Source organism: Fundulus heteroclitus, chromosome 12 (genome assembly GCF_011125445.2).
Source record: "Fundulus heteroclitus isolate FHET01 chromosome 12, MU-UCD_Fhet_4.1, whole genome shotgun sequence".
Lineage (NCBI taxonomy): Eukaryota > Metazoa > Chordata > Actinopteri > Cyprinodontiformes > Fundulidae > Fundulus > Fundulus heteroclitus.
The window spans coordinates 6,986,161-7,013,882 of NC_046372.1; the positions used below are offsets into that span (position 1 = coordinate 6,986,161).

Here is a 27,722-nt window from a genome sequence, read left to right on the forward strand (position 1 = left end):
CAAAAATGTCACCATAGCCAATGATTTCTGTATTTACTGAAAACATTATGGATGATTAAACGTTTAAGAAATTCAACATTTGAGTCAAAAGCAAGTTTGATAATAATGATGACCCTTAATTATTACTGAGGATGCTTCCATAACCTAGTAAATACAGAGATAAGTGCAGTAAATGTTAACCTTATAAAGCATACAGGAGTTTTTCTGAGATATAAAAGTAATTATTTGTCTGATTACAGAGTGAAAACAGGGGGACAGCATGGAGGAATGCAGCGCTAACAAAGCTTAGTTTGACTGATGTTCTGTAAGGCAGCCTGTAGGATCCTTCTTTGTCTCCCTCAGGATTGGTGTGTTGTCTCGGCTGCTCCTTGCCATCACCTCCAGCAACATGGGAATTCTCCCCTGCTGCTGTTTCTCTTTGCCTGCAGAGAGAAAGAGTAGATAGATGAGTGATGACTAAACAAAAGCACCACAAAGGAAGTCAAACGAGTGGTTGATGCGTTTTCCGACAGCAGCTCTCCTAGAGGTGCTTTAATGCAATCATTGTGAATTGTTCTTAAGGTATAACATTTGGATTATAATGCATTAAAGCCCCTGTGTGACAGATTTACTTCCATCTAGTGGTGCGCATAGTGAATTACAAACGACCAAGAAGCGTGCTCCAGTGCCTCATCGTTAAGCACGTAATAACTACAGAGGAAGCAGAGGAGTGTCATAAAATGTGACAACGTCAACATCCTGCACGAGTTCAAGTGTCCCGTCAGGTGGCAGGTCGCTAACAAACAAACAAGCTGTCTCTGCCGGCAGGACAGAGTAGTTGCTAGACTACACTGCCCTGTTTCTAGCATAATGCCAAAATAAACGTCACTGTTATTTTGAATTAACTAACCTCTCCAGCAGAAAGCCTGCAACCTCCGCATCACATTTGAAGCCCCGCTCCCTCTTGAATTGGCTCCACCTGGTAATACCTACAGTGATGTAGACTCTCGTTTTCTCCTGGTTATTGCTTCGTTTTCTTTTCTTGGTTACTTTCTCTTCCCTCTCGCTGGGCAAAGAGTATGGATGGTCCTCCATTTCAACAGAAAACGGTAAATAGAATGATCTACGGTCGTCTTTGCTTGTTTAATGCTCCTCCACCGACAGCACGTCTTCATATAGAATTAAAACATTTAAGGCTAACAAGTTTGTCCCCTTTCTGCTACTGTAATCAAAAATGGCAACTCAACATTGCGTCTTTATTTGGGTGCACAGCCAGCTATGTTTTTATAAACAGTTCATTCTAAGCCATTGCAATGCTTTTGTTTTTTATGTGATTGTTATTAGACTTTGTTAGAATTTGTATTTATGAAAGCAATACTTGATTTTGCTAATAAAAAGCCAAATTAGTTACACACTGTCCCTTTGAGTACAGCGACCTTTACAACTCCTGGTAAAATTGCGTGAGAAGCCACAAAATAAATTGGTCTTATATTGTGTTCATAACATCTGACGCTAAACCTTTTACAAAGAATCCAGCCTTTTATTGGAGAGCATTTATTTACCGTTGGGAGGGCAGGATACCAAATTGGCTCAGAACAATTCTTATAAAATACACCTATCACTGCTTTTTTTAAAATTCTTAAATTATCCTTTTTGCGCTGATCCGTGTTGAGGAACTTTTAATCAGTAATCTGTGAGATTGTTTTACTAAGGTGAAATATTTATGTGAGACAAAGGCCTTTTTTCCTCTCAGACACTCTTCAAAATGACTGTAGAACAGGCATCAAGTACAGCAGATCCATGTTGTGTCATGAAACGAAGGACTTGGATTTTGTTTTGTCACTTTGTTTTTGTGTTCTGTGTCATTTTGGTTTTATTTTACATTGTAGTAAGTTCGTCCTGGTCTTTTCTGTATTCCTTTACACACACTGTATTTTTCAGTGGTCTTCTTCTTTAGCTATGTCCCTCTGTGTTTCTTTGCAATGTTTATATAGTCTCTGTTTCATTCCTTCCTTTCCATTCTCCCTTTTTGCTCCAGTTCAAGCTCCCTCTCAGCTCTTCCACATTCACGTAATGAGATGGCTTTTCATTGTTCAACTAATCCTCTTCCTCAGTACTTATACTCATTATTTACTTGTGGTCACTGCTAGGTGACCTGTTTCCATACTCATGCCTCGCTGGTTTGCTCCTTGTCATTTATCTTTGAGACATCTTCTTCTTGCCTGCCTCCTGCATGTTCTTGGGACTCTAGAGGTACTTTTTAAAGAACAGGTTTTATTAGGACACTCTAGATAACTGTGCATCATCAAAAATCTGCCAAAACCTTTTCAATTGCTTTATTGACTTTGAAATGATTAAACCCTTTTGAAATTTGCCAAATAGTTGTTGACACTGCCTAAATGTGCAAGGCTGGTTGTGCACATTTAGTTTTGCAGTTGGCTTTGCACAACAATAGTTAACTACTTATCACTTTGAGAACCCAGCTGCTGCAGGGAATCAAAATGCAAAGTCATGTTGTTGGTATAATTTCTCCAGCTGAAAATGGGAAGTTGTTCAGAGCTGAAGGATGAATTCATGGTGCTCATTGCAAACACATTCTCAAAGAAACCAGTTCCATTGTTAAGTTCATATCAAATAATACAGAATGCCACTGAACATAATTTACCATTTCAGTTCCCAAAGGTGTCAAGAGTATTAGAAGACTTACACATAACTGTCCATTTGATAACTATTTGATATACTGGGAATTTCTTTGTCTGTTTTTGGCCACTCAGGACTTATTTGTTATTTTTAACATCAAACACTCTTTACCCACTGAGAAACATTTTATTTCAGATTTTGCATGTGTGTATTTCTTAGGACTGGAAGGGTGTTGCATCCCAGACACGTTACCACGGCGACAAGGTGCTCCCTGCCGCCGTCGGGTCTCGGCCAAGTTGGGCGCCATGGTGGCTGGGTGGCTACAGACACTGTGACGACACCACTAGGACACCATGGATGGGTCACATTTACAAATCACACATACGGACATGTGCATGTGAAACCAAGCCTTGCACTTAATCTATAAGGATTTGCGCTTGCAAGCTTTTTACATGTTGTAAATGCCTAATCCTAGACATACAGTTTCAGAAATAAGCAAACGTGCTACATCTACTTTTGGCCATGCATAAACATGTGTGTTAATGCATTTGCTGTTGAAGTTCTGCTGACCATCTACTTTCTGAAGCATAGAGACGTTGCTACCTGCTTTGCTTTAAGAGAATAACTTTCTTTTATTTTCTCAGATACAAGTGGCAGCAAAAACATCCACAACATGGTCACTGTACTGTTTTATGTGTGTGTGCATGTCTGTGCTGTGTGCGTATCCGTGCATGGCAATGACCATGGTAGTGACGGTTTTGGGACAGCCTCGTGATTTATCTATCTGTGCACATGCGGCTGGCTGTCTATGTGTTTGTCTAAACCCACCGACCCAATAGTATCGGACAAGCATCTGCAAACAAAGTTTAAAAAAGCAGCATGAATAAAAAAAAACGAAACATCTATCATAAATTACACGTAAGACACATACACGAAGACATACACCCACACATAACTTGATTGGGAGACAGAGGCGAAGCAAGGAGCCACAGTTTGAGCTTCCTGCTGCGAGGGGTCATGACCCCTATCAGACTCTGTGTCAGTCCGCCTATTGTGTCCACGGCCAAGCGCTAACACACATACATACACACGCTATGCTATAACTTACATGGTCTCCATGACAATGGTTAGGGCGACAGTAAGGCGGCGGGAAGGGGCTGTATTGGCAGCTGAGATGTTCGACTGAAAAGGCCTCACCCAATCATCATCCTTCAGCCACTGTACTGATAGCAATCTGTAGGCGTGATCACCTCTATGAGAGGGAATCTTGTACATCACACTTGTTTTCAGATAATTTGCCGCAATGGATGGTGCAAGCAAAATTATGAAATTAACACATTTTGGAAGATACAACATTTAAATAAAAACACCCTAAAATATGATTGATAAGTTTGCAATGTTAGCTCAAGCTTCGAGTTAGTATGTAACCAAATTGACCTTTGTGTGGACATGTGTTTGTTTTTGTGTGTGTGTGTGTGTGTGTGTGTGTGTGGGAGGGGGTGGGGCGGTTGCCATTGACTTTGACTTTGACCTGCTACAATGACAACTTTGGAAAGTCACATCAGTTTGATTAAATCCATAGCTGACATTCAACAGGAATGTGTTGAACTTATATTTACTTTAAAGTAGGTCTTACTTGATGCAAATATCTTCATGTCAACAACTGCTGCTTCAATTCTTCCTAAATGTATACATTTATTTTAGCACTCACCTTTCGCATCTTTCCACTTTTTAAATGTTAATATCTTTTCCAGTTCACTTAAGGTATTTTTGCAGCAGCAGTGCAATGTTGACAGTTTAGAATTTGCTCTTTATGAGATTACTGAATTCAAGTAACTGACTCAGTTTCTATAAACCAACAGCATTGGGGATTTTTTTAAGCAGCAGGTGCATTGCATAAGTCTTTTTGGTCAAAGTAATGATTAAAATTTGCATAATTTTATTTTAGATTTTTCATCAGTGCATGCAGCCCAAATTTTGCTTGAAAGAGGCAGGTCACATTTCAGCAGGTAAGCAACACTTTCTTATCCTGTTGAATCTGCTGCCCCCTTTTGTTGGATCACAGAGTTTTGTGGTTGTCTGTCTGTGCGCCATCTTATGGACAAATGACATTCATTGATGCTGACTCAGAAGTGATAAAAACTGCAAGTTTATTTTATAGCAAATTTCAGTAACATGAATATTCAAAGTGCTGTACATGAACAGAACATAAACATTACAGAGGAGCGCACATCGCAACGGAATGTATAATCAAAATACAAAGACGAATTGATTTCCTTGATATCATGTTTTATCAAATCAAATCAAATGTATTTAGGCTTATGTAGCATATTTAGTAACAACTGCTTTCCCTGCACTCAAATGCAACAAATTAGGGTTAGGGTTCAATGGGTTACATCATGGTTTTACATAATAAATTTGTTTTTTTAAACATACTTTTTTTTTTTACCACGAAAGCAACGGTTTTGTTAACATGAGCAGCCTCTAACTTTGCTTTTCGTGTAAATTACGTCCTCTGTCCTCTTTGCTAAAACTATAAATACTATTATAAATGTAAATATATTGGATGAATGGACGACGAGTTGTCTGAAAGCGGAATGGAACAAACGCGGAAGTACTCTGCAGAGTACTATCTTGTTCCAAGAGTGTAAATCCCTAAACCCCGCCCATTTGTGCCGCTGAACCAATCATCGGTTCCTCCTAGCCGCCCCGTAAGCGGGAAACCGGCTTTTCGCGGTGCGGGGCGCAGGAAATTCACGTGTGGAAATTATTTGCACGTTTTATTTATGAAACGCTCGACTTATAGCTTGATTTGAAACTACTGTGGTCCGAAACGGAGCGGTGACAAAGCTCGAAACTCGCCCTCTGCGCTGCACTTTCCTCCCGGCCCTTACGCTAACGCTACGCCTGACTCTCAGTTAGCCGGATCGTCACGTTAGCTCGCGGGACGTAGACCATCATGCGCTAGACACAACAGAGAACATACTGGCTGAGTAGAAACGGACAAAGGGCTGTCGCTGACAGACACGGGCAGAGAAGACTCCCCCCAAATGAGTCGGTTCAATTTAGACCGTTTTCGTTTCGAGAAGAAGGCGCCTAACAAGGACCCGGGTTGCCTGTCCAAAAGTCCGGATTCTGAAAAGGAGAACGAGCCAGGTAACCAGCAAGAAACTAGCATGCAATGTTGTTAGCCAATTCCACCAGGGATGCAAACACTGTGATGCTTCCTCAATATGACACATGATTTTTTTAATAATATACGTTTTATAGCCGCGTAATATTTTTAAGGTGAGTTTATGTTCCCGTGGTGCTCGCTTTGCAAAGCCAACATGCATTAAAAACGCATCTAGTGCACACGTTGTCTTAAGTAAAAAATTTAAATTGTCATCTTTAAATGTATGGAAATAAGGATTAAGATTATCATAACTGCATTTTGAACAATAGATTTTAAATGCCAGCTTTGCAAGTGAACGCCATGCGCTGACATGAATCTGCTTGTCATCAATTTTTTTTTTTTTTACCTCTCAATGCGTTTCAGCTCCAGCTAAATCCTTCAAAGCCACGCAAAAGTCCCACGCACGGGGAGTGGTTTTTGAAGAGGTCCTCTCCATAGATCTGGAGGAAAATCCAGGAAATCTAGATGATTTCCTGACCGAGCCAAACACAAAAATGCCATTAACCAAGAAAAACAAGTACGTGCTTCTTTGCAAAATCGGATATGGGTATTCAACCTGTGAAATACGGATGAAATTGATCTGATAAAGTCGTTTTCTGATTATAGGAAGCCACCCAAAGATGAAGTATCACATTATACAGATGATGAGGAGGAGGAGATGGAGGAGAAAATAAGCAAACTGCTGGAAATGTTTCCTCAGTTGACAAGAACTGAAGTGCTAGAGGTAAGGCTGGACCGAGCTGTGACTTCTTGTCACCATTTAAATTACGTAAAAAAAAACATTTTATAGCTCTAGACTACTGTTTAGTTTAGGTTAATCGAAGGAGTTCACAAAAAATTGGCCATTGTTAAAGAGTAACTCACCCCAAAATCTTTTTCCCCCTCTTTCTTTTGCAGATAAACTGTGTAAGTTGGGTCAAAGGGTGCTACTTTAAAGGAGCTATAAGTAAGATGTTTACGGCAAAATAAACCTAAATCATTCTCATTTGTCACCTGGGATGGACCTCTCCATCAACAACTTCTTAGTCACATTTTTCTCCTTTCAAACTTAGAGGTATGGTCCAGAACTACTTTGGTCAGGAGTGTAGCCCGTGTTTACTTCCTGGTTCCTCAGCCAATCGTATGAGATTTTCCATGGTTCCCAAAACAGAGCACAGCATTTGACATCTTATCATGGCAAAAGAGCAGCAGTCTGCATACATGGAAGCCAGTAAGAGAAGCGGAGCAGAAATAGAACAGAATACAACATCATGTATCTCTCCAGTGTTAGTAAAAATTCAGAAGGGTTTCTCACCGTTTAAAAACAGCATATTAGATTGTTGTGGTACAAGCTGTTGTACCAATTTGAGCCACAAGGTGTCAGTTTTACTTATAGCTCCTTTAATGTTACGGTGCCATTTTTTACATTTTGATGTGAACCTATTTAGTTCTGCATTATTTGTCTTAAAGGTGCCATGGCATCACCATATAAGCCATTTCATGTTGTTGAAATTGTTACATGTGCTAATTCTCCAAAGAATTCCATTTAAAAAATAACGGCAGCTTGTTGTTTTATGAGGCCAAACCAAAAAAAGTAAAAAACAAAGCAACTGGACTTGTTACCCGTAGTAGAAAACGTTTCGCTTCCTCTCCAGGAAGCTTTCTCAATTCAAAAAGTCTGGAGTAATGTGGAGTAACGGTACTCCACATTACTCCAGACTTTTTGAATTGAGAAAGCTTCCTGGAGAGAGAGGAGGCGAAACGTCTTCAACTACGAAAAACAAGTCCAGTTGCTTTGTTTTTTACTTTTTTTTTTTGGAAAAATCAATGTTATGGTTTTATGGCTGGTGGAAGCGTTTGTGTTGCAGGATGTTGGACAGGCGAGGCTAAGCTGACCTAAGGCTTTAACCTGGTGGCGAAATTCAACACAATGGGACCAAAATAAAAACCCACTTAGACCGTGCTGCGATCCCAGCTCCATATTCCCGCCACAGGAATTTGCAGCTGGGATCCAGTTCTTCGGCGAGGTGACTGCGGAGGACCGCAGTGGAGAGTTCGCTCTCCCAGGCAGCGAGAGGAAAATCACGCTGACAGCGGTTTAGCTTTAGTTAGTCAGCTGGAATTTTCAGTTACAAGCACACCTTCCTTACGTTTGACAGCATTTAGAAATAAAATAACCTTCCGGGTAATGACAGCGTTGTGGTCGCCACCTTCTGTGTCGGTACAGACTATTTTTTTTTTTATCCTTTTGTTCGAAAAGGGACTTGAATCCCCCCACAGGAAAGTCCTCATAAACTTTTCTGTGTTTCTCTCGTCCTTCGGTAATCAGTGGAGACTTCATGCATTTCGGACCACCCTAGAGCAGGTGCTTTGGTGCTCACTGTAGACATTCACACGGCCTCATCAGTTCACAACAGACCACATTATACCCCCAAAACCTCAGAAAAATGGAATTTGTTGTCATGGCCTTTAAAACCTTCCTAGTTCTGCCCTCTTAGAGTTGAACAGTGGCTATTGCAGACAAATCTTCCTATTGGTTCACACGGTACATGCTTCCATCATCCTGGCTCCGTGTTCGGGTATAAACACAACTCAGTCAGACACGCTCTCGTAGCGACTCAGGAGTTAGACTCACTGGTATTGATCAACAGTTTTGAGCGTTTGTTACTGCTTTGAACTAGGGCTGAACAATTAATCGCATTTTCAATATAATCGCGATTTAAAAAGACGCAATTTCCAAATCGCAGTGTCTGCAATTTTTGGCTATGTAACAATCAGGGAATTAGACACGTCCACTAGGTGTTGGTAAAATGTTTAAAGTGGGTTTGCCTCCACATGGAAGGGAAGACAGTTGCAGCAGTGAGATCATTTAATTTTATTACTTGTTTTAGAGTTTATATAATCATACATAGCATTAAGTACAGGTCAATCAGTTTAATACATAGACTTACTTGTTGGTTGCACTTTATGTTCAACAAGGATTGATGTCCAAATAAATTAAAAGCTGTTGTCTTGAACAATATTCTGATTAATAGAAACATTAAAAGTTCTTGTTTTAATAGTCCTTGTTTACAAACATCTTTATTTAGAGGCCATTTTTGTTGCTTGTGGTTAACGCAGAGAAAAGTCAAAATTGCAATTTTGGTTGAAATATATCGTTGGCAGAACGCAATCATTTCTGCTCTGAGTTTAGATGCTGTGGGTCTTTTAGCAACTAATCTGCACGGCGAGGAAACAGATTGATTTGTTGTTTGTATATGTTTAAAAAGACAGGATAAATTAAACTGGGGAAAAAAATCGCAATATTAAGAAAAAAAATTGCAATTAGATTATTTTCCAAAATCGTTCAGCCCTACTTTGAACGTCAGCCCATGTTAGCCACGACGCTGCTAACATCACTTTAACATACAGAAACCCCACCCATGCTGTCCTCCGCTGTCTCGGGCATCGCTGAGTCAGCACCTTCTCCTCAAAAAGACCACCAGATCACGCTCCACGTTCCAACACGTCACTTTCCCATGTCCTGACCACAGCCTCTACTGTTTTAGAGTTAGAAAAGTAATCAAATGATTAGCAACAGGGTGGGAGGTGTTTTTGGACTGATTCAGCATGAGAGAAAAATGAACAGAGGATGGTGACGAATTGGTTTTCTTATCATGCATACCAGAGATTTCAGCTTTTTGGAACCGTCTTTAAAAAAAATTAAAGTCTTAACAGCTGCAAAATCATGACATCTCATCCCTGGACGGCGTACAGAGGCTGTTGGGGTTTTAGAAGAACTAAACACTTGGACAATTTACTGATGAAGAAATGAGTAATTGGAAGGGTTTTCTCCTTGGCGTCGCATGTTTTCCTGCATGAATCCAGATCCTTGGCTGTGTGCAAAACTTTCCCTGAGGAGAGAGAGGCACAGCTCCTCCCCTCCTCTTTTTTTTTTTTGGTCTACGAAAGAAAAGGGGGTCTCTGGGTAAATAAGGCTGGAAACCACTGGTTCTGTATGCTGGTCTTTTGAAGAAAATTATTGTTTATCTTTTAAAGTTTATCTCGATGTGTTTTCCGACATTTTCAGGTCACTGGGAGTACAAGCACGTTGGAAGGCGCTGTAGCTGTCTGCCTTTTAAAATTTGGGGACAAAGAAGGTAAATAGTTGTCTCTTAATTCTTAGTCACGTTTTAAGCGCAAAAACAACACAGTGTATTAAGGAGGACTTGGATCAACCTAGTGTTCAAATCCATAAAAAGCAGTAGAGCAAATATTTTAAATGCAGAAAAGGGTCACTGTAGAAACCTCGACCTGAAGGCTCCTTGGTTACAGACTGTTTTGTCAGCCACTCTGCCTCTTTGGATGACGCCGCCTGTTTGTCCTCTCAGCTCCAAGCGAAGAGCGGAAGAGAAAGCAGGACGAATCCAGCTGTTCTCAGGACAGAGGTGATATTCACCCGAGTAAGAAAAGGAAACTGTCGGCGGTAAGAAAACGGTTCGTTTTTGATTAACTTTAAGGATCTAAAGTGGACAATACGGTTTCTGACATTTAGGCATCATTTCATCGTAAAAGGTCTCTGATGAAGAAGACGCCACGGGGAAAGAGCCAAGCTGGGAGAGGCAGGAGGCCATGGTGAGAAGACTCCAGAAAGGCTTTCCTGACCAGGACAAGGAGGTGAAGACATGCACCAAATCTAAGTTCATTTAGCTCTTTTCTTTTCTGTTCTTTTTCTCTTTTTTTTTTTTTGGAGCCAGCTTAGTTGGAATCTAGTTTTTCTTTCTTGGTCACATGAGTAGGTGTAGTGCCTCTAAACCAGTCAGCGTTTTAGGTGATTTCTCACAAAGCACAATTGTAGTAAATTGAAAACAACTGAAAGAAAATGTTTTTTTTTTTCCATTTCCCTGATGGTGTTTTTGATCAAGGAGTTGAGGATGGTGCTTCAGGAGCACGACTGGGACGTGGAAGAAGCTCTGCAGGTTCTACAGATGTTCTCCGAATCAGGTGCGAGTCCGACTGACTGTCTGAATCGTACCACATTTTCACTCTTTCTGTTGACACTTAACTCGGATTGCAGTCGCCTTGATTGACTGAAACGTTCTCTTATGTATTTCGTTGCTAGATAATAGTACCAACGTAGTTACTCCGGAAGAGCGGAAATCGAAAGGCAAAGACGGGCCGACCAGCGACCACTCAGCGGACAACACTGAAACAGATGGGGACTTCACAGATGATTCAGGTGCAGAGCTTTTTTTGGTTTGAATATATATATATATATATATATATATATAAATAAATAAATTTATTTTTGTTTTACATTATTTCCTTTAATTAAATGTTTACATTTAATAGCTTCACTCACCAAACCACATTTTTCCTATTTTTAGAAGAACCAGAACCCAGGAAACAAAGGAAAATCACAGAATATGCATATTCAAAGGCCCGTGAGCATACGGACGGGGAAAAGGAGAACGTTTGTGAGGATCCTCCAGACCGTGAAGGCGTTGGCGAGGCAGACGGGGCTAGCACAGACGGCACGAAGGACAGCGAAGACGAGTCTGACTCAGAGGACCACAAAAGCACCAAAATTAAAGCGGGCATTTACACCACCAACCTGTGGACTTCTTCCTCGTCATCCTCCGTGAGGCAGACCTCGCACGGTTCCGCCTTGAAGCCTTCGTCTTCCTCCTCAGCCGCCCGGGTTTTCCCCAAATTTTCTAGCGACACGGGTTTAGCTAAGAAGCAAACGGCGGAGAGGAAGAAGGCGGCACAGGCCACCAGCGAGCAAGTCAGCTCTGACGACGGGGAGGACATGACCAGCGAGTTCGAGGATTCCGACAGCGAGCTGGAGGCCGACGACGGCAAGACGGACGTCCAAAAAGAGATCCTGGCGTTTTTACAGAGCGCATCCATAGATGAGCTGTCGCTGATCTCTGGCTGTTCTATCAAAAAGGCCCAGAGGATCGTGGAACTGAGACCCTTCGGCAGCTGGGAATCCCTGGTAAGATCTGTTGTTTGTTGCAGCAGAGGCTGTGAAATCCTGTATAACGTGTACATCATTATTACTGGAAATGCTTCCAAGCAAAACGCACAAGGTGGGCAATGTTGATCAGCAGACAGCTCTCTGGGCTGATGGATAACGAAGCAATGAAACAAGCTAGTTGCTTGGACTATGAAGAAGGGCTATGAGGTGAGGGAGAGACGGGTATTTTCTAGGGCTGAACGATTTTGGAAAATAATGTAATTGCGATTTTTATTTTCTTAATATTGCGATTTAATGCGATTTTTTTTTTTAAATTTATTTATTTATTTATTTATTTTTTATTTTTTTATTATTTTTTTTTTCCAGTTTAATTTATCGTGTGATTTAAAATATATACAAACAACAAATCAATTTGTTTCCTTGCCATGTGGATTAGTTGCTAAAAGACCCGCAGCATCTAAACTCGGAGCAGAAATGATTGCGTTCTGCCTACAATATATTTCAACCAAAATTGCAATTTTGACTTTTCTTCTCATTAACCACAAGCAACAAAAATGGCCTCTAAATAAAGATGTTTGTAAACAAGGACTATTTTAAACAAGAATTTTTAATGTTTCTGTACTTAATGCTATGCATGATTATATAAACTCTTAAACAAGTAATAAAATTAGATTATCTCACTGCTGCAACTGTCTTCCCTTCCATGTGGAGGCAAACCCACTTTAAACATTTTACCAACACCTAATGGACGTGTCTAATTCCCTGATTGTTACATAGCCAAAAATTGCAGACTGCGATTTGGAAATTGCGTTTTTTAAAATCGCGATTATATTGAAAATGCGATTAATTGTTCAGCCCTAGCTGACAGCGTGTCCCGTCACAAACGTGATCAAATTATTTTGCACAGCGCACCTTAGTGCGATGATAGAGGAATGTATTGTCGTTGTTTTTAGAGCAATAAGATGTATTGCTGCAACCTTCTGTGATCCGCTACCTTTCCTCCAAAGACGCTCGCAGCAAAGCACAGCTACCATGAATAAAGTGTCGTTTTGGCCACATTAACGTGGGTGAAGTGATACGACGGCGCATGTTGCCCCTAACTTAGACACGCAGTGTTCATCTGCTGTATTTATCAACTTTTTTTCTGTTATTCCTGGACGCATTTGAATTATTTTAAAATTGATGGTGGGCAAAATAAAATTTCTGTTGGGCTGTTTCCAAAGCCGTGTTTCCGTCAATTCCAGCAAAATTCTAATTAACACCCTAAAATATAGCTAAAATGTTTTTACGCTCGCTTGAGGTGGCTTTTGACTTTTCCGAAAAAGAGTAAATGCGCTAAAGAGGAGATGGCAACATATTTGTTGAATCAGTTCTGCTGTAGCGAACATGAACCCCACATGAATGATCAGCTGTTTCTGCTGCCGTCTTCCCGGATATTCCCATAGCGCACAAAAACAAGGCTGGAAGCAACAACAGGTTATGTTTGGACCCATGAAGAGACTCAAGCTTTTCTTAGTCTCATCTATAGGAAAAAAAATACACATTCTTTAAAGTCTCGCTCCATTACTGATCCGTGGTCCGTGTTGGTTAGCGACCTCTACTTCCTGTTTATTACAGCCAACGTCGATGTATGACGACATTACGCTGTGCGTCTCCTGGTTAATACGCTACAAATCAGTAAATAGAAACACGTCTGATGCACATTTTCTTTTTTTTTGTTGCAATATTGTAAAAGTTGACTCAAATGTCTCATGAGAATTGGATGGAAGCACAGCCAAGGTTCTGCCTCCACTCTATTTCTCTGTCAGCTATTGCTTAGAGGGCAGCCGCCCTGAGCCTGACAACTTCCTTGGTTTCAAGATCAGTTAGCCTACGTAAAGATGAAGATTAGACACGATAAACGTGTGCAAAAAAAAAAGTGCAATTTTACGTTTTACGTCCGCCTGGATCTTTTTTTTTCTGTCGGGAAATTGTGAAGCGTGAGGAGAGAACAGAGTTTTTTTTTTTTTTCTTTCCGTCTTTGGGGGAACTCCGTGGAGTTTTGCATTTTTTTTTCCTTCATCGTTCAAGCATGTAAATTCTATTGAAGCCAGTGGAACATGACACGAAGTGCACCAGTCATTGTACGGCACGTGTATAATTAAAACCAAAGCAGGTGAGCCTTATGTTCACGCCTGCTACCTGCACTCCACACAAACTACAGGTGTGTTTGATATTCAAAATGTTTAAACTCATATGACCCGCCCACGTGTAAGTGTGATGCACTCTTGTCTTATTGTAAAGTGAATGTGGCCAATAATAACACAGGTTCAGGTGGACTGGAGCCAGACTGAAGCTGACATTAGCATGTAGCATCCCACCCTGCTGTTGTAGTTGATCACTGAAGAAAATCTAATGCAGAATTACCAGAAATATAAACATTTTACAGACCTTCATATATTTGCATCAACCATTGTTTACAAAAGTGTTAAATTGTTAAAAATGTGTTTCTACGCGTCAGAACCATGTTTGTTTTGAAACCCTATTTCCCTCAGTTTCAAAACGTAATTGTATGGACAGCAAATTGACGTGACGCCAACTGTAAGATCGCTCCGTCCACGCAGACGTGTACCCCAGGCCGATCTAAGCCTGGATAACAAAGACGTTGTCAGTGGTGGTGAAAGTGACGCTCACAGCATCATCAGAGGCATGTTTGCCTTTTTCTGCCAACATTAAGGCAGAAAACATGGGAGAAAATGTTCAAACAAGTTGGAAATCATGTCTGTGAAGTTGTTACAAGGTCATCACGGACAGATCCAACGCTAAAGCCAGAGTTTAAGTAATAAACTTATACCCATCTTAAGATATATATTAGTATCTTAAGATACTGCAGACTGCAGTAGATGTTTTTTTTTTAATGCTGCCATCGAGCTTTCCATGGCAAGAATTTACCGTAAAATTCTGCACTACGAGTGCAAATTTGATTTTACCTATCAAATGCTTTAACTGATCGTAGTCAACAAAGACTTGACTTATGCCACCAGAAGTTGGAACATACAGATATCCAAAACACAGCAGAACTAGTGTCAAGCATTACCCTTTAATTTAAACATTGAGCGTAAGTTCTATTTGAGTAAAAATGTAATTGCCTTGTTACAGACTAAATGCCGTAGTTCCCGTCGATCACTGTTGTGTTCAGTTGATCATGAGGTCGACCGCATGCCTTTTCCCATCCTTTTACACTTTTGTAGACTCCTTTTTAGGTTTTGGGAACGGGAAAAAAAGCTGCATTCCACCCTTTAGACGTTCAGGATAATTGAATTGCACTTTCCCCACTAAAGGTGTTAAACCATTTTTACAGATGTTTGTTAACGAAATTCCGTCGACCACAATGTAAAATCCTCAGACAATGTTGTCTGAGCTAAAAGGGTGTGCAGCTTCTGCAGGCAAGGTGGGTTTTACTTTTGGAGAAATGGCGATCACTGATTGGTCAGTTACTGACAAGCCTTTAAGATTGACTGAGAGGCGGCGTTACCTCATTGGACAGGCAAGTGGAAGCACACAGTGGCATGCTGACGGCAGGTTCACATTGACTACGGTGCGTGTTGCGGTCCTGATCCAGTTCTGCTTTTTTGCGAACCCCGACTCACACTGCCCCCAAGCCAACTGCGCCTCCGGTTGCAGAAACAGCGCTGGCGAGAACAGTACACGCAGTCTTTTCTGTTGCTATCCATCATAAATGATTAAAAACCAGCCATGGTTTTCATTTTTTTAGGGCAAAACTTGTTATCTGTGTGCTTAAATATCCTATTTCACCCTCCAAAAGCTCCTCTGTTTCCCCGTGTTTATGTCGCCGTTATGTTTACACTAGTCAAGCTAGTCTGTACGAAGGTAACTGCAGGCAAATGCTCCGTTTTTGTTCATAACGTTGTATGCTTATTGGTTAAAGTACAGGGTATTGCTTGCTGCTAGTTCTGCTGTGTTTTAGGCATGTTTCAACTTCCAGTTGCGTAAGTTGCGTCTCTGTCAGCTATGATCAGTAAACAAAGCATTTGTTAGGTAGTATAAAGTCAAATTTTCACTTCCAATACAGGATCTCACTGTAAATCCTTGCCCTGGATAGCTTGATGGCAGCATGAAGACATCTGCTACAGTAGCTATTTTAGGTTCTTTACATGCATCTACGTCTAGATTAAACAGTTGTGGACACTCTGCATACGGACACTAATGAATAACCTTCTTCTCCAGTGGGATGTCTTCCATAAGGGAAACGGACTGTCGGAAGATTTGCTGCATGGCTGCAGGGCCGTCCTCAAACAGAGGAAGGTCATCCTCGGCCTCATGTCCAAATGTCAGACCATTTCTACCAAAATGGTGAAGCAGGTCACTGAGGTGATGGAGAATGGGACAGGTTCCACGGAACAGCCCAGTTTACTAAACAGCCAGTAAGTAAACTTCACTGTAGACCTGTGATGAATGGAAAACTGTGCGTGCTAAGCAGTCACTTTCTATAAAACCATGCTGAGGAGTGTAGATTTGGGTTTAACGTAAAACAAGTTCTTTGACATTGTTTCTCTGCATCTGAATTGCTTAGAAAAGAAATCTTGAGTTATAGTTGAGCTTCTAAAAGACTAACGAGTGAACCCGTTTTGGTGTCGTGGATTCTTGTTAACGACTGTTAGATATTTAGTCTTAAAAGGAGAGAAACCTAAACATGTAGTGGGAATTTATAATGAGTATAACCTTTTACAATGTAGTAAAACGGCAAAAATTATCAAAGCTTATAAAAATAGGTTGGACTTCAAGTCTGCCGTAAGTATGTTTTTATGTTTTAATACTAGGAAAAATGTTTGTCTTCATCTTGGAAGTCCCCTGAAACATTTATAACAGTCCTAATTTCATTTACATATTTTTTTTGTGTTATTCTGATTTGCTTTTCTGATATAAATTAGTTTTGTTTACTGTTCCTGCTCATTAATTGTCTCATTAATTGTCTCTTTAGGTTGCATCTCAAACCGTATCAGCTGATTGGTCTAAAGTGGCTCATGCTTCTGAATGCACACCATCTGAGCGGCATCCTCGCTGATGAAATGGTAAGACAACGCCTGTGGGGATTAATGCGGCGCCGTTCCAATATTTGCGAGGCGTTGACTCAGTAGTGGGATGAACCTGTTCAGATCTATAAACCTGTCGATTGCTGAAAAGCAACATTGTTTATTTCCAGAGGACCTTTTGCTCACCTTTAGCGGCTTAACCAAATAAAATCTTGAGTACCAGCCAGTTGGTTTTGGTTATCGTTAACCCGGGTCAACAAGCTGTCTTAAGGCCTAATTAAATGTACAAAAAAACAATGTTGGGCTTCTGGTTTTGATGTGATTACATTATGTGGAGAAACCTTTAATTTTTAGTCAGAAGGTATTCAGGATAGGCCTGTCACGATAACAAATTTTTCTGAATGATTAATTGTCTCAAAACTTATTGCGATAAACGGTAATATTGTTTGAAGACCTTTTTGCACTGATTTAATGGAAATTACTTAATAATGTTTGCGATTTCCTGCCAAAGATAAACACACTTTACACTGGAACTGGTTAACAAAATAAAACGAGAAATAAAAATCAAATGGACTCTTAGTCTCTGTTAACTAAAAATACACTTGAATAAAAACTAAACACAAGATAAAACCATGGTGGAAATAAAAACTACATTCAACCAAAAGAGTACAGATAATGAAGTCTGTATATCATTAGATTTTAAAAAAGATAGGCAAAACTGCCATTTTATAAAAAATAAAATGCAACGTAACAAAAGCAGATTCTTAAATAAGACTAGATGCCTCAACAATCTTTAAGCAGATCTGTAACTACTTTAGTCAGACAGATTCCGAGCAAGAGTAGCAATGTGTCCAGCTGTACCAAACATTCTCTCTGAACTGGTGCTTGTTGCACAAATACACATGTATTTTTTTGGCCAAGTTTGCCATCAAAGGATTCTTTGACTGACTACCTGATGCGATAGTCCACTCCTCCTCCCTCCTCATTTTTCCCTTCCTAAAAAAAATTAGGAAGGGGAGGGGTCAGTGGATAGCACCGGAGTTAAGCCTTTTCATCCAGCGTCATCAATAGAAACAGAAAAACACAGGCAGAGACGATATAGACGATAAATTAAATGACGCAGATAGTTTTTATTTATCGTGCGATTAATTGATTTATTGATTATCGTGACAGGCCTAATTCAGGACAGAAATAATAAAACCTGTTTTTATTGTAATGACTTGACCTATGCCCTCAGAGCACACACAGAGCCTTGTGAAAGTGCACTGTTTGACACGATTTCAGGAAATTATTTAAATTGGATACTTTTGCAGAAAGCATCTGACTCACATTTTGTAACTCACATATACTTTTCTATCTTTACCTTTTAAACATTATCCCCACCAATCTGCCAGTTTAGTCATCTAAGTTACTAAACATCTACACTAGGCGAGGGCAGTAAAAATGCTAGTACGTGTCAATCAAACTGGCTAAATATATACCATATGTTTTGCACTATAAGTCACTCTTTTTTTCATAGTTTGGCCTATCCTGTGACTTGTATATCAATTTTAAATGGTAATTCATACTGACCAGCATGAACCAAGGAGTAAATATTACCGTCTATAGCGGCAACAGGGCGCGCTAGGCTTGTGAAAGCTATCCTGCTCCTGTACTACTTAAAAATGAATTGAAACATTAACTTATAGATAACAAAAACTGTACATGTCTGTATGTTGTTTAACTGTTTCAGTATTTATTCACGCAGCAGAGCATTGCGTGGCGCAGCTCGAAGCGCTCAGACCGTGACAGAACCCTGTTATCGGGCTGTCTGTGAAGCTAATAACAGCTAGCGCTAGCTTACAGCTCTGTTGTCTGGCCGGTTTACAACTCCGCCGATGCTGCACACGAGCTTTGTGTTGCTGTGAAACATCCGTGTCGTACTGTTAGCTTAGCACGTAGCGCCGTTACGCTAACGGTCTAATTTCAGCGTACTTTTGACAAATTTCAGCGCAACGGCTCGTTACGCTGAAATGCGCTGGCAAGAACCTTTCCGGTTGAAGTTGCTGGCTTGTTATGCTAATTTACCCCATTCATTCTCCTAAGGTATGCTCCATGTTATTCAGCCGGTTATGGATGCGGCTGTGTAATTTCATAAATTGGCTTACCAGATAAATGTCAGTTTTAAGTCTTCAATTGTGTGAAATAAATGTCTAGATAATTGCGTGTAGTCCGGTGGGACTGTTTTTTTTTCTCTTTATGATGCTTTTTTTTTTTGAGTGCGACTTGTATTCCAGAGGCACTTATAGTCCAAAAAATATGGTAGTTGATTCACACAGCATGATCGCCTTATACTTCAAATACATGGTCCTACTAAAAAGCCATCCAAGTCATTTGGATTTGTAATATTGCAGTTCCATACATTGTGCAGTTCTGTTACAGTCACACGCTTTAATCTATTTTACTTGGATTTCTTCGACATAGACAAACCCTAACAAGTGCACAAGTCATACATGAGTTTTAATTTTTTGTATGATTAATCTGAAAAGTATGATGTGCATATTTGTTCGACATCATCTAAATAAAATCCAGTGCAATTATTTGCCTTTAAACATCACCCTGTTATTTGACTCTACGTGGGTCGTTTAATCTATTTGATCGTGGTGTAAATCCAGCTGTACTGTGAAGGCCTCAGAAGATTGATGGAGAACATTAGTGAATAAACAACAAAAATTATTATAACTTTAATATCCCAAGCTTTGAAAATCTTAGAGCTTGCTGTTGGAGTGGATTAGATTCTAGACTTGAATGTGATTTTATTTTATTTTTTTCTCTACACTTTAAAATTGATGTCTAATCTTTCGAAGTTTGAGCTTTTTTGAGTACAATTTAATAAAAAAATTAAATCCCCAGATGTGCAGAGTTGAAAGGCTGTGTAGGACTATCAGCATAGAAAGTGAGGCTACGAAGCATTTACACCAAGAGGTTAAATACATACGCATGTGAGAATTTCCATGTTTTCATTTATAAAGAACATATGAATAGTTTAATTTTCCTCAAAGTTTGTGGTGGTTATCTAACAAAATGTAAAACGGTTCCAAGGTTGTGCATTTTAGTGCATTTATACACCCTCGCTGCTGGTGAGTCATAAAGGGGGCAATAACGATGACATAAAAACACACGAGGAAGTTAAAAACCTTTTTGGTATGTCTAGGGATTTTTGCTTTTTATATTCATGTAATTTGAAAGGGGAACTTTAAGTATTGTAATATCTTTGATTTACCTATCCTAACCTTGTGCAGGTTCCTGAAATCTCTCCATTTCCATTTTTCTGTGGTTCACCTTTGCTGCTCTCAGGGTTTGGGGAAGACCATCCAGGCTATAGCATTTCTGGCCCAGCTGTACGAGAACGGCATCGAAGGTCCTCATCTCATCACTGTGCCTTCCTCCACTCTGGGTATAGGGCCTTTGCTCATAAAATATTTTTTTTTTCTCACACCATTTGTAACAATAAATATATTATCTTAAGTGGCCTTTAAAAGTTATTATTAACTTGTGGTTTATGTTGCTTTAATGTCTCCATCTATTAGATAACTGGGTCAGAGAGCTAAGGCTGTGGTGTCCAGCTCTTGAAGTCCTTATTTATTATGGTAAGTTTTCACACAGAAGAAAATTCATGTTTCTGATTTGCTTCTTTTTTTTTTTCTTAATCGGTCTGATTTACATTTTTAGCAAAACAAGTGAGCACAGCATGTAGCCACAGAGGAGATACTTCACCTGTTTGCAGCAGTGGTTTATTCTGTGGAAGCTTTTGTATCATGTAGCTTGGTCTGTTTATTGTAAGGACATTTTTTATGCTGCATAATATAGTCTCGCTGATGTACTGCAGATTGGTGGCTCAAACAGGCTTTCTCCACATGAACTTTGCTATATGATCTAATTCTTTTTTCTTCTTTTATTTTTGTAGGATCAGTGGAAGAGCGCCGCTACCTCAAACAAGAAATCCTCAATGGGGACATTAATTTCAATGTCATTGTGACCACGTAAGCAAACCCTTTAAGCCTGATTGATGGTGTCCACACAGCGTTTGGAAAGTTGGATCTGATGCTGTTGAGTTTGACGTATGGTAAACGTGAAGCACCGTGTCACCCTCACCCTCTGCTCATGTTTCATTCACAGGTATAATTTGGCCATAGGAAACGAGAACGACCGAGGCCTTTTTCGTAAGCTGCGTCTCCAATATGCCATCTTTGATGAAGGCCACATGTTGAAGAACATGAACACTCTGCGCTACCGCCACCTCATGTCCATTAATGTTAGTTGATAATGTTTTTGTGTTCAGTCAATTTTTTTTTTATTTAGTTTCTTCAGCACAGAGATTTTCAGGTTCTGGTCGAGCTGATTTACCCGTCTCTGCTTGTTTTGCTGCAGGCTGAGCATCGCCTGCTGCTGACAGGAACCCCTTTACAGAACAACCTGTTAGAGCTGATGTCTCTTTTGAACTTCATCATGCCCACCATGTTCTCCAGCAGCACAATGCAGCTCACCAAGATGTTTTCCATGGTCAGTATGAGTCGGCTGAAATGACCTAACTGCAAAGCTTATAAAGGCGTCTTGATTTGGCTGTTTTTTCAGGGTCAGAGAAAAGGTTTTATTTGCTGTAGGTTGTGTCGCGACAGGGTGACCAGCTTACACTTTTTGGAGGCCAAAGGGAAAATACGTTAAAAAAAATATTTCCGTAACACTTAGAAATGCAATTTATCTTTTCAAAACATTTTTTGAGTACAAATTCCAAAGCTCGATAATATACTTTAAATCTATTTTACAAATTCTTAAAAACAATGTTTATTTAAAAGCTTTATTGCTCCTTCTTTCCACATTGAGTATAAATTTCGATGGACTCTGGCATTTTAAACCTCTGGTGGCTTTTTTGATGTCTCTGAATGGGCCAAGCTGGTCCAAAATTAAACATGCCTAGACTGTTCATTTGACCTAAAATCTTTAGTTTCTTTTTGTAAACTGGATTTTTTTAAACTACCTTACAGGCGTTCTTCTGTCTGTGTAGCTGCCTATTAGCATTCACGTGTGCCAATGTTGGCTCATGCTAAGAAGAGCTCAGACGGGAGAGTTTTTTTAAGTAGACTGATGGTGCCCAACACGCTGAAGGACGGCGTGTTGGAGGGAATGAAGTTACGACCCAACTTCCTGATGTTGTGCAGCTTGACTCTTGTTTTCTGGAGTCAAATGTGAAGTGGCTCTCTGTGTGGAGAACAGCCTGCTCCACTCAGAGGTTATTTTTCACCAACATGCAGTGGAACTTCATGACCTCGTTAATTTCATTAATCGAATTTTTGACAAGTGTTCTTCTAAAAGACAATTATACTGCATAATAAGCTACAGTTTCCGCTGTCGGCACGGCATGGCACATTTTTATTGCTCATTTGCAAGACTTCTGAAAGCTTTTATCCTGCGACTGGTCGAAAACGAGGTGAGCTCATCACGAGGAGTGATGGGCATTGAACACAAACGCGAAAAGCAAAATCCATTTGTATGCATCCAGTTATTTTAGTGTTTGGATTATGCGGATTTTAGAAGAATGCCTATATTTTTGCAATTTTTTTTTTTAACTTGACCCTCCATAACAATCACTGATCCACTGTCAAAAGCTGGAGCTGTCTCATAAAAAGACTTATGGCATTTGGAGCATCTGCCAACGTTGGTTATAAGAGTTTACTCATGAATTTCTGTTTAAATTCAACTTGCAAAAATTTAAAAATGGAACAATTTTGAAAGTATTCAGCTTGTTCTTTAAGCATCTTGTGTCAGGAGAGACTGATGCTTTCACAAGGCAGCTTTTTAAAAAAAAAATATATATTTAATTTTTTTTTTTAAATTAAATGAAACATTCTCCTTTTTGTGTCACATTTTACAAAACTGTTTTTTCTTTTCTTTTTTATCTCATCAGAAATCCTATGAGGAACAAAGCCGATTTGAGCGGGATCGAATTACTCAGGCCAAACTTATCATGAAACCCTTTATCCTGCGAAGGGTCAAAAATGAGGTGAGTCGATCATGATGGCACGCAAAGAACCAAACTGTGGCTTGTATCCAGTTACTTTAGTATTTGCGTTAAGCTGTTTTTAGAAGAAAAATAGTTATTTGCTCTATTAAATTAGTTCATTATAAGGGATTCATCAATCAAGCTTTTACTGGCTGAGATGTTTACCATCAGGTCTGAACTTTAAATTTTATTCCGATTGGTGCATTTTGATTAGAGTTCAAAGTACACACTATTGGTAGATCTACAGTAAGGCTGCACAATATGTCGTGATTGCAATATCAGGACTGTAAGTGATATGAACTTTCCTTTTTCATGTTAATGTAATACTTCCTGTTGGAACAGCAGCGGATGCTCACACCAGACACACTGACAATGCTGAAGATCACGGAGTGTTGGAATCACAGTGGAGAAAGAGTGGAAAGAAGAAAATAGGCACAAGTCAAAGCTAATATCGTCATTACAATATTTTTCAGGCCTAATGTGCAGATAGAATAAAACGGGCATTCTTTAGTTTGTATGCGTTTTAGTTAACAGGGGGAAAAAAAAGATTGTTCTGTGTTTGAGCTGGTGATCAGTTGTCAAAGCAGAAAAGATAAAACTGGCCAGCCATGATCACTGACTGACTGACTGAGTGGAGCGTCCCTTTTAGGTACAAATGGAACGGAAAAATCTGAGCTTCTCCGAAAACACAAAACCACTGAAACATTTACGTTTCTATCCTATTAAAGCGCACTTACCATGTGTGTGTTACCAGCAGCTTTTTTCTAAAAAAAAAAGAAGTGCGTATTGAAGCGCGTGGCTCCATTCCTGTTTCCAGGTCCTCAAGCAGCTGCCGGCCAAAGAAGAGAAGATAGAGTTCTGCTCCATGAGTGAGAAGCAGCAGACTCTCTATGAGGCCCTCCTAAAGAAACTTAAGAGCACTACTAATGGAGAGAGTAAGACTCTTAAACTGCACCCTCCTTGGTTTATTCCAGATTTTTAAACACGATGAACTCCAGACATCGATCTCTTTTTTTTCCCCCTTCTCTTCAGAGCGTGAGCTGTGTAATGCCATGATGCAGCTGAGGAAGATGGCCAACCATCCTCTTCTTCACAGACAGTACTACACCACTGAAAAGCTTCAGGCCATGAGCCAGCTCATGCTCAAGGTCTGTCCTCATTCTTCAGCAGATCCCATTGCGATTTATAAATGTTTAGTCTTTCATTTGATCATTTCATTTGCTGACATTGCGTTTCTCCTCCCCTCGACGTTGTTTCCCACCTTTTTATTCCTCCTCCCGCCTTTTCAGGAGCCGACCCACTGCGATGCCAATGCTGCTCTGATTCAGGAAGACATGGAAGTCATGTCAGACTTTGAGCTCCATCGCCTGTGTCAGCAGTACTCCTCCATCAGCTCCTTCCAGCTTGACACCGGCCTTCTGCTCGACTCTGGGAAATTCTTCCACCTAACAGAGTTGCTGGCCTCTCTCAAAAGCAAGGTGACTGTGAGCTGCTGGACAGTCCCTGTGGTACACAACCAACTTTAGCTACAGCGACAGAAGCCTTGAACTCTTCTCTGATTCTACAGGGAGACAGGGTGGTGTTATTCAGCCAGTTTACCATGATGCTCGACATCGTGGAGGTGTTCCTGAAACATCTCCAGCACCGTTATGTCAGGCTGGATGGATCCACTCCCATCGCTGACAGGTCAGCTATCGTTCATGTTGTAATACTGATACCTCATGACCAGCAAGCAGATGATCTCATTAATGTACAGTAACAATGCCTGAGAAATGAGATCATACACATAAGAGCCCTATAGTCCTTTAATGCACTGCAAAAACGGATCTAAAAATAAGTAAAATGCTCTTAAAGTTAGTGTATTTATCCTTGATTTGAGCAGGTAAATAATATTATCTGCCAATGGAATGAGTATTTTGACCCCTAAAATAAGATATTTAGACATCGTGCACTTGAAATAAGATGATGGAGATGAGTTGTTCCTATTTTAAGTGCAAACATCTTATTCCATTGGCAAATCACCTTATTTACCTGCTCAAATCAAGGACAAATGTATTCATTTTAAATAATATTTTACTTATTTCTAGTTCCGTTTTTGCAGTGTGGAAACGTGTTATTTCTCTGCTACAAGTAATCCTGGGAAAGTACATTGTAAGGTCATTACACAAAGTGTTTATATTGTGTTAATTTTGAATTGTATGTCTTACAACTAATGTAAACTCAAAATTAATTTTCTGTTATAAGACATAGGACCCATTAGCCACAGATTTTAATTCAGCAATGTTGGTCTACTGATCAGTTCTGTTCTACTGTGTTACTCCAGTGTTTTTGGGGCTCTTTGCACGAATTACTGCATGAATGTCAGGAAGGCGATCTTTCTCTGGCTTAGATGAGGTTTTAAGGAATCCTGCGGTTGTTTTAGTCTTCTGGGTACTGAGTGTAGTTTTATTCTTTTACAGTTTCATTCTTTTACAGTTTTAAAGCACTATCAACATGACCCTATCTAACATCGAAAGTATTCCCGGTTCAGTGTTTCTGTGTTCTTTCTACGTGTCTCTGCTCCGTCTTCTCAAACAGCCAGTGCGGACGTGACAGATGGCCGTTCATACCGAGTTTGGTTCTGGTTCTGTCGGAGGTTTCTTCCTGTTAAAGGGGAGTTTTCCTCTCCACCGTCGCTACATGCATGCGTGGTATGAGGGATTGCTGCAAAGTCAACAACACAGTGCGCAAGCAACTGTCCACTGTGGCTCCACGTTTTTTTTCAGGAGCAATCTGCTGGGTTTCCTTAGGAAACTTTTTAACCAATCTGCCTGTAGGATTTGATAGAATTGACTTTGTAAAAATGCCTCCAGATGACGCATTGTGAATGGGCACTATATAAATGAAATGGAATTTAATTTTTCAGCCGGCTCTAAACTTTCTATAAGCAGATATTTTTTGGATGGGGGGGAAAAATGTGGACCATTAAAATAAATATTGTAAAATGTTGCATTGCTTTTAGAATATCACTTTTGTTGTAAAATGACAATAGATGTCTGACAGAAGCAGTCCTTGTCGTGATTTAAAGGTTTATTTCATGTCGGTTGAACCTTTTGCTAAATCAGTGCCTGCGTTTGAGCTGTTCTTCCAGGCGCTGCCGTTATGAAACGTGAGACCAAGTCGTGCATTGCTGATAATTTCTCTCCTGCAGGATTGTGTTGATTGATGAGTACAACACAGACCCCGACATATTCGTGTTCCTGTTATCAACGCGTGCCGGAGGGCTCGGCATCAACCTCACCTCCGCTAACGTCGTCATCCTGCACGACATCGACTGCAATCCCTACAACGACAAGCAGGCAGAGGATAGATGTCACCGCGTCGGCCAGACAAGGTTAGAATGGACGTCCGCAGTATATATATTTATATTTCATTGTGGGTCAAAACACTATACTTCTATGTAATTGGCAGGACTGTACAGGTGATCAAGCTGATCAGTAAGGACAGCATAGAGGACAGCATCCTGCAGCTCGGTCATAAGAAGCTAAAGCTAGAACAGGACATGACTGCTGCTGACCAAGGTAAGAGAATTTATACATAGGATGTCATCCATTGTATCTGTTTATGCAGTATTCTTTGCAACAATTAAAGGGATTACATTTGACTTGGTAAAAAAAGTCTTAGAATAACAAAGACAGTCATTTGTGATAACACCAGACATCATGGCCAGACAATATCGTTGCAACAACACATTTTCTTTCTTTCCATTACTTGTTTGTAAAAGCCCAAAATATTCTCCCTGACCTGCTGTGAAAAGTTATTTGACAAAATGGGCAGATAAAATGTGCAGCTGTGCTGATTGGGTGCTTTGCAAATGTAGGATTTAGAGATAGAAGTTCTGTAAAAATCTACTTAGGAAAATCCCTGTTTCTAATTTAATGAGTTAATGATTTGCTTCTGAACTGTTCTTTAGATGGTGAAGGGACCATACCCGAGGACATGGCATCTTTGCTCAAAGCCTCTCTGGGACTGTGAAACACAAACACAACAACCTTGACACTTGACTGAACTGATAAACTCTATTGACTGTAGGCAGCCTGCTGCAAACAATATGCTGCCACGACAGAAGCTCTATAGCATGGTAACTGTGCCTAAAGCTCTTCTTTTTTTTCTTTTTTTTACATGCTTGAGTACCCCCCCTCCCAACACAAGTATTAACTGCCTTTTGATTCTCAAGCAATCTATTTGTTTTGCCAGGTTAACAAGCTGTAGAAGCCACAATGAGTTCAAGTTAAGCAAAATAATAATTTGTTAATTTCACACTATTGTTTATTTTGAACGATTGAGACAAAAAGATGTCCGTTGGACCTAAAGGTTGGTAATTGGTAAGCTGGAGCTGTCTCATAAATGGACTTGTGGCATTTGGAGCATCTGTCAACGTTGGTTATAAGAGTTTACTCATGAATTTCTGTTTGAATTCAACTTGCAAAAATTTAAAAATGGAACAATTTTGAAAGTATTCAGCTTGTCTTTTAAGCATCTTGAGTCAGGAGAGACTGATGCTTTCACAAGGCAGCTTTTTACGTACTGTATTAGGGGCCAATGCGTTCACGTGTTACTGTAAAAGTCTTTTACTAAGTTGTTTGTATCTTTCCAGGCTCATATTTGAACTTATAATAAATATTGGAATAAATATTTGCTGTTTTTAATTGCGTCATTGAACACCAGGAAATGGTACAACTTAATTTAGGACTCTTGTTCTTGTCTGCATTCTCCCATGTTTGCAAACTGTCTCTCACATGGGGAGATATTAATGTTACTACTTTACAATAAGGCTCTCCTTATAGATGGATAGTAAATAGTTTATAGATATGTTATTAATTAAGCTGTAAACACTTTATAGCTCATTCATAAGTGTTAATTATGTATTAAGGG

The 27,722-nt window shown here is 39.9% G+C and overlaps 1 protein-coding gene across 1 annotated transcript; it reads left to right on the forward strand.

Annotated features, from left to right (window-relative positions):
• The first annotated feature begins 5,301 nt into the window (after positions 1-5,301).
• On the forward strand, positions 5,302-27,482 carry smarcad1a (SWI/SNF-related, matrix-associated actin-dependent regulator of chromatin, subfamily a, containing DEAD/H box 1 a). The gene is made up of 24 exons (XM_012868838.3): positions 5,302-5,775; positions 6,158-6,311; positions 6,401-6,518; positions 9,843-9,912; positions 10,144-10,238; positions 10,328-10,429; positions 10,678-10,756; positions 10,875-10,991; positions 11,140-11,753; positions 15,963-16,159; positions 16,717-16,807; positions 20,105-20,204; positions 20,338-20,397; positions 20,715-20,790; positions 20,927-21,062; positions 21,179-21,310; positions 22,713-22,808; positions 23,626-23,743; positions 23,841-23,956; positions 24,098-24,286; positions 24,376-24,494; positions 25,999-26,181; positions 26,259-26,368; positions 26,761-27,482. The coding sequence occupies exons 1-24, from the start codon at positions 5,670-5,672 to the stop codon at positions 26,820-26,822; spliced, it is 3,240 nt and encodes a 1,079-aa protein (XP_012724292.2). The 5' UTR covers positions 5,302-5,669; the 3' UTR covers positions 26,823-27,482.
• Positions 27,483-27,722: the final 240 nt, after the last annotated feature.

Excerpts from the sequence above, each read along its gene's own strand:
- smarcad1a (XM_012868838.3), top strand. The coding sequence starts at position 5,670 with ATGAGTCGGTTCAATTTAGACCGTTTTCGTTTCGAGAAGAAGGCGCCT. Across the intron at positions 6,519-9,842 it reads CAAGAACTGAAGTGCTAGAG|GTCACTGGGAGTACAAGCAC; the intron begins GTAAGGCTGGAC and ends CGACATTTTCAG. Across the intron at positions 26,182-26,258 it reads CACCGCGTCGGCCAGACAAG|GACTGTACAGGTGATCAAGC; the intron begins GTTAGAATGGAC and ends TGTAATTGGCAG.